This window comes from Crinia signifera, chromosome 5, assembly GCF_055691185.1.
Source record: "Crinia signifera chromosome 5, ASM5569118v1, whole genome shotgun sequence".
Lineage (NCBI taxonomy): Eukaryota > Metazoa > Chordata > Amphibia > Anura > Myobatrachidae > Crinia > Crinia signifera.
The window spans coordinates 91,146,293-91,158,076 of NC_139221.1; the positions used below are offsets into that span (position 1 = coordinate 91,146,293).

At 41.4% G+C, this 11,784-nt stretch overlaps 1 protein-coding gene across 4 annotated transcripts in view; it reads right to left on the reverse strand.

Moving 5' to 3' along the window:
* Positions 1-11,784, reverse strand: part of SPIRE1 (spire type actin nucleation factor 1) — a 144,899-nt gene that overhangs the window by 57,520 nt on the left and 75,595 nt on the right. For all 4 annotated transcript variants that reach the window (XM_083187680.1, XM_083187678.1, XM_083187682.1 and 1 more), the window contains exon 3: positions 6,112-6,333. In XM_083187680.1, coding sequence (XP_083043806.1) covers positions 6,112-6,333 — 222 coding nt within the window. The remainder of the gene's footprint in view (positions 1-6,111; positions 6,334-11,784) is intronic.

Below are 11,784 nucleotides of genomic sequence, written 5' to 3' on the forward strand. Positions count from 1 at the left end.
AAAATGCTAACAATAAAATAATATTGTGACAGGAATGAGATTCTGAATGTATTGTGAAGGAATATGAAACATGTAAACTGGTATATTGTTTTATACAGTACAGGTTGAGTTTCCCTTATCCGAAATGATCGGGACCACGAGCATTCCGAATAAGGGATTTTTACGGTTTTTGGAATATATATTTTTTACATTCTTACCTGTCCCCTGGTGGGTCCCTCAGGGTCCATGGAGTCCTCCGGAGTCCACGGCAGGCCTTCATCTCCGGCGTCTTTAGCGGTCCCAAGAGGGCATTGCGCGAGTTCCCTGGTGCACCGCTGACGTTACTGGCGTGCCTGGTAACTCGCACAATGCACTCCTGGGGCCGCTGGAGACGCCGGAGATGAAGCTGAAGGCCTGCCGTGGACGCTGGGGGCCAAGGTAAGTATATAAAAAAAAGGTCAGGGGGGGTAAAAAAATAAAAAAAATTTAAATTTGAATGATTCAAAAAAACACGTTTTTTGGAATAATTCGGATACGGGATACTCAACCTGTATTTCTCCCTTCTCTCTTTCTTTCTGTACTTACAGTAACACTTACTATAAAATAAATAGTAAAAAAAAAAAAAAAAAAAAATGATGAGACTACTGGACCTAATTTTAAAGTAAACAAAAAAAAAAATCTAGATACGCTACCAAGCATCTACACATCTTTGTTACAAAGATGTCATAAGTGGGAGCATAGGGATTCACCAGTATAATGTAATGTGCACCACTGCACATTACATTAGATACACTGAAATAATGGTTTCAGGATTAAAACCCCAAGAATATCCTGCCAAATGAAATTAGCCTGGACAGCTGAGAGTCTTGTCCGTGTAATGGTGCACCTGGGCTACTTTCCCCTGTGGAATATCATATAAATTGGCACCAGGCTCTTTGTGATGGGCTAAATGCATAATTTATGGAACATTTTGTATCTTCAGAATAGTTGTCATAAGAGCAGCAGCACGGAGCATGATAGCAGTGAGCTGGCCAGCGTTTCATCGGAATTACTTTCTCAATGGACAAGTCACAAGCAATGCTACGTGTTTGTGAATTTATTATATGTGGAAGGCAGTACTGCTGCAGACACATTTACAGCACAGCAACATTTCTGCTTGAGTGAAATGGAGCCGCTCATTAGATATTCATATATTCGCATTTGCCGCAGGGGTTAAAATTCACCAGCAGGGGCAGTGAGCCCCTGCTGCATTGAATAGGGTGACAGGGAGGGCTGGCAGCGAATGCTGCAGCCCTCCTGAACCCTGCAAATGTGCAGCGAATCACATTTGCGGATTCGCTGCACATGGAGAATAAAAACATTAAATACTCCCCAGAGTGTCGCAGAGAGAGTGTGGCCAGGTGCTGGGGTGCAGGGCTGGGTGCCAGGATTGAAATCCCAGCTATGTTGGGGCCAAATCCCGGGAACCCGAACCTGGGATTGGCCACCCTAATCTGAACTTTAAATACTCCAGTCCTATAAATGGAGCTGAGGTCTGATCGCAGGACAGTTCATGTGAATGTATAAGGTGAGGGTTAAAGCTTCTATTCTAATTATAGTGGATTTTGAAACCAGCAGGACAGGTTTTGTGTTGCTGACTTGCAATCCCTTTTAGAAGAAAAAGTCACTAAGTAAAAGGCAAAAAAAAAAAAAAAGTGTATACAATTCAGAAGCCAACCTTGGCCTCGTAAAGGATTCAGTTTAGGGCAGGGGTAGGCAAGTAATTTTTAGCGGAGTCCGGATAGTTCTAATTATTTTGATCGAGGTCCACAAAATCAAATATCAGTATTGTAATGAAGGGTCACCTTCTGAAGACATAAACCAAACTGCCACATAAAACATCATTCCCTGTGCCGGAATGTTACGTTTTTTTCCATGGGGGCCAAAAAGCTCCATCCCATTTAACTGGGATAAACAGATAAACCCCCCCCCCCCCCCACCTTCTCCACCCCTCCACAGCAAGCAGCAGCCACGTTAAAAGGAAAAACAAACAGCCAGACATTTTAAACGTACACAGCAGTATTTTGCCCACTGCTGCCGCAGCTGTATTCTGCCCGCTACCTCAGCCGCTGTATTCTCTGCACCGCCACCATTCCTGCCTCTGCTGCTTGTGTTCCCGGCAGACTGCTAGAGATTCTCAACCCTTGCAGTGCGCAAGTGCGCGGTGACATCACCGGCACACCCGCGCAATGCATTACTGGGACCGCTGAAGCCAGAAGAGGCGAATGGGGCCAGGAGGGACGTAATGACCACATCTTGCTGGTCTGCATTTTTGCCCTTTTCGGTGGTGGACTGCGGTCCGCCAGTTGCCTACCCTTGGTTTAGTGGATGCACCGTTTTAAGATATACCATAATTATGGTTATATAATTTACAGTATAGCAACCCATGTGGTTTCTGTGGGATCCACTGGCAAATGGGAGGTCTGCAATATTGGCGAATATGCCATTTTCATTAGTGCAGGCAGTGGGTATGGTGCTTCTCTGCGCACAATACAGGAAAAGCCATGTGCCACATGTATAATCATAGAGCAGAACAATGAATTACGGTGTCGACTTGTAGTGAGATAGTGCCTGGATAATAGGTAGACAGTGCCTTAGTCGAAGGTCAATAGGTCGACACCAGAAAGTCAACATTGATAAAAGATCAAGGTGAAAATGATTTTATACATTTTTCGGGACTTTTCCATACTTGAACATTCACGCGGACTCCAATTAGGAACGGTACTGTTTGCAGAGCGCAGCAAGGATACGTGCTACACTTATTGGTGGTCTATGTGCTCAGGTGTTGACATTGACACACAAGAATGTTTAAACACATGTTGACATTTTCATGTGTCTACATTTTCCATGTGTCGACTGTCATCCCTTTGATTTGCACCACTGCAAGTTTACCCTCCTATGACAAGCTGCTCGGCCCCTCTCAGATACGGAGTAGAGCTATGCAGATATATACATATATAACAAAGTAGTAAAATAACATTCCGTTAACAATAGCAGGTGGATTCATAGAAAGCAGACTTCCCTCTGCAGAATACTGTACACCCTAATTTCATCTAGCATGCCTTACGGTGTGTAATATTTACTCCCTCATATCTCTGTATGTACACTTAAAGGGCCATACACTCTAGGCCAGTGGTAGCCAACTCCAGTCCTCGAGAGCTACCAACAGTTCACGTTTTCTAGATCACCTAGCTGGGACACAGATGCACTCATTACTGACTGACACATTATAAATTATCCTGGAAAACGTGAACTGTTGGTAGCTCTCGAGGACTGGAGTTGGCTATCCCTGCACTAGACGATATTGGTCAATATATCGTTCAGAAAGGGCTTTCTGAACAATAGTGAATAATATCGCCCAGTGTGTGCGCTGTGCACCATGAATGATGTTCACTCCCGTGTGTCGTTAATGACCCACTCCCTTGTCCAAGCATGTTTGGACAAGGGAGGACATTGTCAACGTCGGCCATGCTGCAGCATGACGGTCTTTACCCTCACTGTCAGCTCCATTGCCTGCGGCATCGACAAGTGTCTATGCACTTGCTGATGCCGGTCTCCGCCGCTGAGTAGAATACAAAATATCTCTCAACCACTCCATAAAATCCTGCATATTTTTGTTTTATCTTCTAATTACTCTGTTAATAACTAAAGTAAAAAATATATATGGATGACACTGGTATTTATGGAGATGACAATTGTCTAGTACAATTAACAATGAAAAACACATATAATTAATTCATGGGCACTTATTTTAATGGAACACAGTTCTAATAACCAAAAGTCTTTGGTAAAAGGTGTTGCTAGCGGCAGGGAGGTGTTTATAAGGTTGGGCGGGCACAGCATTAGGGGGTGCCTGTGCACCCCTAACACTCAATGTGCGCACGCCTATGTTCATAACTGCGTGAAGATTACCATACTGTACTTAATCAATGCAAGAACGCCATTTCCTACTTGTTCCATTTCTCAACCAGAAGGGTTTTGGAAGATGCATTTTCTGGGGTTTCTGGGCATGCATAGGCTCAGGCGACTGGCATACCCTAGTACACATTCTGCATCAGCCTTCTGCAGCGGTGTATAGTAAGTTGTGCCTTGTGTTGAATTGTGACTATGATGCACGCTTGTGTCAAAAAGTGAATCTTTTTTCTTTGAACACTTAAACTATTTCGATTTTGGTTTGATTTTTTTTTTATTTATTTATAGAACAATATAAGCAGCTTACATCAACCATATCTACAATTTCTAGACAGGGGAACATTTAACATTTTAGAAACTGAGGGCCTTATTCTAGTTCACTCTGACAAAATCCTTCTTAGATGGACAAAACCATGTGCACTGCAGGGGGGGGGCAGATGTAAAATGTGCAGAGAGAATTAGATTTGGGTGAGTTATTTTGTTTCTGCGCAGAGTAAATACTGGCTGCTTTATTTTTACACTGCAATATAGATCTCAATTTGAAGTAAAACCCCACCCAAATCTAATTCTCTCTGCACAAGTAACATCTGCCCCACCTGCAGTGCACATGGTTTTGTCCATCTAAGAAGGATTGTCAGAAAGAGTGAACTAGAATAAGGCCCTGAGTTTGGTAAAAAAAAAAAGAAGGTTAAAATGGTTGAGCCATTGTGTACTAGTTATACACGTGGTCAATATGACCCGGGCAATTTAGACACCAGCAATAAATTCTTAAGCATCATGTCTGCCTAGGACTTCTCCAGACGTGATCTCATAAAGAATTGATAAACATGATAAATAATGCTGCTACAGATGCCATCACAAAGGTTGATTTATATGGCCGCCAATCAATTCAAAAAAATGGCCATGAATGAACAGTTGACTGTGATATAAACCAATTAAAAAGTGTCACGCAGTGATGACTTTCCATTCATAAAACTGGAATTACGGAATTAATAATATTTAAGGCAATGTGCATTTATGGTACCCGGATGATAGGTCGACAATGTCTAGTTCGCCAGACTCGATATGTAAACATGGAAATGTTTTTTTTTTTTTTTTATCTTTTAAAAATTTCGGAGACTTTTTCATAATTAACAATCCACGTGGATCCCGATTGGTAATAGTAAAGTGTGGAGAGTGTGGCATGGCACCTAGTCTGAAGCACAACATGCCATGCAAGGGTACATGGTACACTACTTAGGGGACAACGTGCTCAGCTGTTGAATTTTTTTTTAAATAAACTAACATCAACCTTTTCAGGTGTCTACCATTGTAATGTTGACCATTTTCTTGATTGAAACTTATGTCACGTCTACCTTTTGGTGTCACCCTATTGACTGTCTATCTAGACACTGTCGCCGCTTAAATCTGGAACTGCTTTTACAAATATAAAATAGTAACCCATGCATACTGTATATGGTCTAGTCCACATGAATACCTTGAACAAAATATTTCCAGGAGGAAAAGATTTGAGCAAATGATTGGACAGACAGAAGATCTGATAATTGCTGCTCTCTCCCCACGCTGCATCCAAGCAGTATCCCTTGACAGCCCCTTGCTGATCTGGGTGTTACCCTTTCTCTCCTCCCAAGTAGCAGTGTTACCCCCTCCTGCTAGAGGGAGCACACAGACAGAAATACTATGGAGGATACAGTCACTTTGCCTGTAATACTTGCCACTTTACTTTCTCATTCATGGCATTCCCAGCGCCATGCTAATGTATATAATATTCCTTTGTCTGCAAAAAACAGTGTAATACAGGTTAAGTATCCGGTATCCGGATATCAGTTATCCTAATTATTCCAAATGGTTTTTTGGAATAGTTTGATTAGCCGACACAGGCTGAGTACTCCAGGGCAGCACACAAATTAAAATTAGTAGGGGTTAATAAGAAGCACATAAGTGCTATGTAGGGAAGTGAAGGTGTGATTAAAATAAATACAATGTGATAGGGAAAACATAAGTGTTAATAAAGTTTTAGGGTGTGCTAACCTGGAGCAGAGGCTAGAGAGGCACCTGTATATGAATGTACTTACCTAATATGAATTATATTAAATACATTAATACTTGTTAGAACTTCATGAAAACATAGGATTACGTCGATCTGCTGCCAAGCCCAAAACTTCAAAAAACATCAATTACCTTCATAACATTTTTGTATGAATGACGGAATTCTGGCACCTCCTTCTCACTGGCATCCTCATCCAAAGCATCATATCCCTCATCATTGCTACCATCGGTCTCGTCCACGTTAGTCATGTTATCGATCAGCCGCTCCAGGGACGGGCTCAGCTCTCTCTCCTCATTGTCTTTCAAGCCATAGTCAAGTGCTTTGTAAATGATGATTCCAAGCGATACAATTACCTAGAATATGGAAACAGATGGTAATGTTATCCTTTCATATATTAATAGCAAACGCATATTCAATATTTCATTTTTTTTTTAAAGCATCAGTATAAATGGTTAATCTAGAATAAGGTTACACTTAGCAGTTGTAGTCATATTTAGTTAAATAAAACACTCATTATATTTTTCCACTAACATACTGTAGCTCGGGTTCTGTGCTGATGCACATCGTGAGCATGTTGTCAGTGTTTCTTCCAACCCGCTCACGACGTGCACCGTGAGCCAGTCCGATCCGATGGTGACCCGCACCCGGGAGTATGGTCATTTCTGGATCCTACCTGCTGCAGGTAGAACCAGAATAACGACCGAGGGACCGTGCATCGTATCGGTCCACACCAGGACAGAAAAGGGCCCAATCACCACACAATCTACATCCAAATTGGTCGGAATTGGATCTAGATTGATGGGGTCGGACCCTTGTCGTCCTGGTGTGTACCCAGCATAAGGTTGTGTTGAACCTGCTTATCCAGATACATACAACTTAAATTAACTGGGGAGACATAGAAAATAATGCAATTGCAATTCCCCAGAATCACATTTAGTGGCTCAGCAGTTTACCTTAGAAGAAAGGGGTCTCATGTAAACCCCCACCCAAAAAAAAAACTGAAATTACAAAAATAGGTATAAGAGACAAAGTTTCCCCACACACAAATTGATCGTAATAAATTATCGAAAAAATCCAATATAGGTTAGAAAGGGAATAACAAGACAATAAGAAGGATAATATGAATACTGTAGTCAATAAATATAGCTTATCTGATATTAGGTGACGTAGGAGTAAAAAGTTCCCCAACATGTTTTGTCTCACAGACTTCATCAGAAGGCCACACAAAGACACACACAGTTATGAGTGCAACCTATTGTGGACTAAATATAAATAATGTTATGAGGCTGCCTGGGCCAAAACGTGCTCACTGTGAAGGACATAGGAGAGTAGGACCAACAACTGCATCAAGGCACATAAAAACATCAGAGCCCACCATATATACAAAGATTACGTACTGGAGTAGGATAATAAAATAAAAAATTTTTGTCTAGAGGAGTAGAGTTCACAGTAAAGATGGAGAATCTAAAAAAACGACAAAAAAAAACATTGCAACTCTCAGTCAGGTGACCCGAACCTTACAAACACATCTTTTGTCTTACTGTACTTGTGTTACTGCAATAAAGCAGATAACTCTGTATTTACAAATAACTGGTTCAGAAGTGCCCTCAGGAGGAGAAGACATCCACACAGCCATCTCGTGGTTAGATGGCGTGAATGTTCTGATCACACGCACAACTACTACATGCAACACTGAAGTATGCCAGGTCACATTTCTATTGTGTATTAACAAGGAAATACAGTATAAAAAAATATGCAAATACTTGTGAGATTAAAGGACAACATATTTCAGCAACAACAAAAAACAGAAGTATTTCCAGAGAATGTATGATTAAAGACGAGATAAGACAACTGCCAAGATGTCTGCTCTTACGCCATTTTAACCAAAGTCCCCATGTACATTCTGCACCACAATTAGAATCTAGAGAGGACAACATACCTCTGCAAGTGAAAACATAACTAAGCCTACCAACACGTACAGTACAGTCATATTTGATGAGCTTCTAATTTCTCAAGAGCTCTCAATTTTATGATGAAATTCAATTTTCCTGTTGTGCAAAACTTTTTAATTTGGTTGATGGATTAGATTCCATTGAAAAGATAAATGGCAATTATGAACAATCCTTACACCATAGATTGGCAGCCCAGCCAGGGGTAGGGTATAACACACAGACAGTCGGGATTCTGAAAGTCATTAGCTCAACGTCGGAATCCCAGTAGTAATGGTGAATGAAAAACTGTAGAACACTGCTCTAACTTAGAACAAGGAAACTAAAGGTGGCCATACACACGCATATTTATCTGCAGATCTGTCTGGTTGGAACAAAAACATGGTTATGGATGAGAGCAAAGGACAGTTGACCATTTGCTTGGAAATGCTGGAAAACTGACAAACTGTCACTCATCCATAACCATGTTTTTGTTCCAACCAGCCAGATCTGAAGATAAATCTTACTTGTGTATGGGCACCTTAAGTCACACATTTAAATGGGAAAGTCGTGCATTTCACTCTCCGTAACGTACTTAATGTCCATGTGGCAATGACTTCATAAGATCTCAAATATGACAGCATGGTAAAGGCAGTATAAAAGCACAGCTTGGTCTCTGTTATACGAGTCACATAGCAGCACTGACACAACATGTCGACTGCCCTTTATTCTAGCTTAGAATATGGTTACAATGTTCATCAATAAAACCACTGTAGATCAGGCTTGCATCTGACCCATGTAACCTTTCCTTGCGCCACACTATGTATATCGACCTCAAAGTAAAAAAAAAAATTATATATATATATATATATATATATATAAAAATAATTTAGTTGCAAAGATAACATAAAAATGCTCCCAAAGAGACAAGAAGACTCACCACTCACAAATTCCAATAACTGTTTAACATAATAATTAAACCTTAATAGGATTGTAACAAAATTCCAAATAATGATAAAAAGACAAAAAACGAATAAAATATATGTCATTTAAGGAGTTTACTGAAAAAAATGTTTTAGCATATGTATTAGTGGTCATTTATTATATGTATTTTTTTTCTCTCACATTGGATACTTCAGCAGCACTGCCCTTATAACATGCTACATTGTTTAGAATAAAGAAACAAAATAAAGCATTTTCCCACAGAAGTAATTTTTTTCACATCTTTTTATAAACGTTGATACGGTAATACAGTGGTTCCCAAACTGGGCCATAGTGCACTCTCAGAAGGGTCAGAGTTAACCCAAATGATTCGGGCCAGGGCATTCACAGGCTGGGCTCCACACTGGGGCTGATTCATAGATTGATTGGGATATTGGATTTTAATAAAAAAAAAATTTTTTTAAAAGGAGGCCGCAATATCTGTTGAATGGAATTTTAACTGCACACATAAGCCAAATAGCGACTTTCCCTTAAACGGTAAAAAAAAAAAAAAGTGTGTAACAAATTTTGGTATCCGTTTCCTAGCAGGGCGCCTAGTTTTCTTAGGTCCGCTACCGTAGCAAAAATCGCATTACATTGCATTTCATGGGCCATTGTAGAGCCATGCGATGCAATGGGATTTTTTAATGTAATTTATTCACTGCTCTGTTGGCCCTATGGCATGGGTCCTCAAACTGCGGCCCTCCAGATGTTGTGAAACTACAAATCCTAGCATGCCTAGCCACAGTTTTGCTATAAGGGAGTGTTAAAACTGTGGCAAGGCATGCTGGGATTTGTAGTTTCACAACATCTGGAGGGCCGCAGTTTGAGGACCCATGCCCTATGGCATCGCACCTCCCGCAAAAATCACATGCAATTTTATAGCTATACACTTGTATGACATACAATGAGGTTTCACTGCCCCCCCACTATCCATGCCACCCCGACGCGTGGCGAGCCCCGTGAGTGGCAGCGGAATGCGTCCTCCCGACCTTTGTCATACCCCCACTATCCACGTCGATGACAGCGAGCCACGAGCCCGAAAGCGTGGTGAGCGCAGTGAACCCCGCGAGGGGACGCGGAATACATGTAAAGTAATCTGTGTCCCCTCGCTGCGCTCGCCACACTATATAAAATCAACTCCACGCCGACGTGGATAGTGGGGGGTATGAAAAGGTCGGGAGGATGCGTTCCGCCGCGCTCGCCACTCTTCCGGGTGGCTTGGATAGTGGGGGGGGGGGGGGGGGGTGTCAGTGAAACCTCATTGTATGCCATACAAGTGTATAGCTAATGGCATGGCATTGCACCGTATACAATCGCATGGATGCAATGCAATCCCCTATACAATCGCATGGATGCAATGCAATGGCCCATGAGATGTAATGCGATGCAATTTTACCACGGAGAATAGCCCTGTACGCTTACAGCGTACTGGGCGCTCTGCTAGGAAACAAGTACCCAATTTTTTTTTTAAAGTGCCAGAGGGAAAATGCATTATGACAATGTGGTTATTTCCATGTGCACTCTTTTCTGGTTACCATTTGCGATGTATGATGAACCTTTTGTATAGGACATTTAGGACAGTGGGATTTTTTCTGTGTAAGTTTTTCCAAAACCAAGGAGATGAGATGAGAATGTGCTTTTCGGCTGGTTACCGAATAATGTTATGAAAAACAGTTACAGTGAGGTTACCCCATTCATTCCTCCAGCACCATACCCACTCCCAGATACCTGGGGTCAAGGGCACTATAAGCAGATTTCTTTGGACATTTACAACTAGAGGAAGAAATATTACTGCGGTGTAGTGGAGTGGGGATGTAGTGCAATTCAAAAATCAAATAGGGAAGTCACACCAACTGCCAAAGGGCCCTGTCTGGCACTAGTATTCAGCAATAGGGGAAGCACATCAACTGCCTCTCCAATTCAAATTAGAGGGGTCGATCTTAATGGGCGCGGATGATTCGGGATTGCAAATCATCGTGTCACCAGGAGCACGTTACAGCAGGCTGAATTAGCTTTAAAAACGCTCGCATAGGGGTGCGGGCAATTTTAAGCGAATTCAGCACAGCAAAGAGTGCGAGATCGAACTGAATCGATGCCGTTCCCAGCATTTAAACGAGTGAAAATGGCACCTAGCACTCTTTAGACCTAATAGGATCGACCTTAGAATGCACTGCAGCCCCACCTTTGGAGCCACCACTGTTGCTGTGTGTATGTTTGTGAACCGACAAATATACCTAGTGCACCAATGCAGGCTGCAGCATCCACCACTTGGGTTTTCATTATAAAGGACCCAATACATACACTATTCTGAGTTATTGCATGCTATCCTCACATGCTATACCCCTGCAACTCACCCGGCGGCTGGATCACATGAAATACAGGTCGAGTATCCCGTATCCGAATATCCGTTATCCGAATTATTCCGAAATACGGACATTCCAGAAAGTGAAAAAAATTTTTTTTTTTGCTAAAAACTCACTGGGGACATTTGTAACAGCATCACTGGGGACATGATATGTAACTGGCACTATATATGTGCAAGACAATGATTGCTTGGCATTCAAATTCAGTGCTGAGATAGTACACACATTTTGTTTCACGTTTTGAAACCTTGTTTTTTTGAACAATTAAAATATATTTGTGTGTATTTTATGTGGTAATAAAATATATTTGTGTGTATATTATGTGTTTATACAGCATAAATGCAAGATAATTCAAAATACATCATTGAAATATTAAAATATTCCGAAATACGGAATAATCCGTTATCCAAAATTCTCCTGGTCCCGAGCATTTTGGATAAGGGATACTCAACCTGTACATTGTATGCAGTCATTTTGCATATGGTGTAGTGCATCGATACAATACATCCTTGCTGCAGTGGTGAAATCA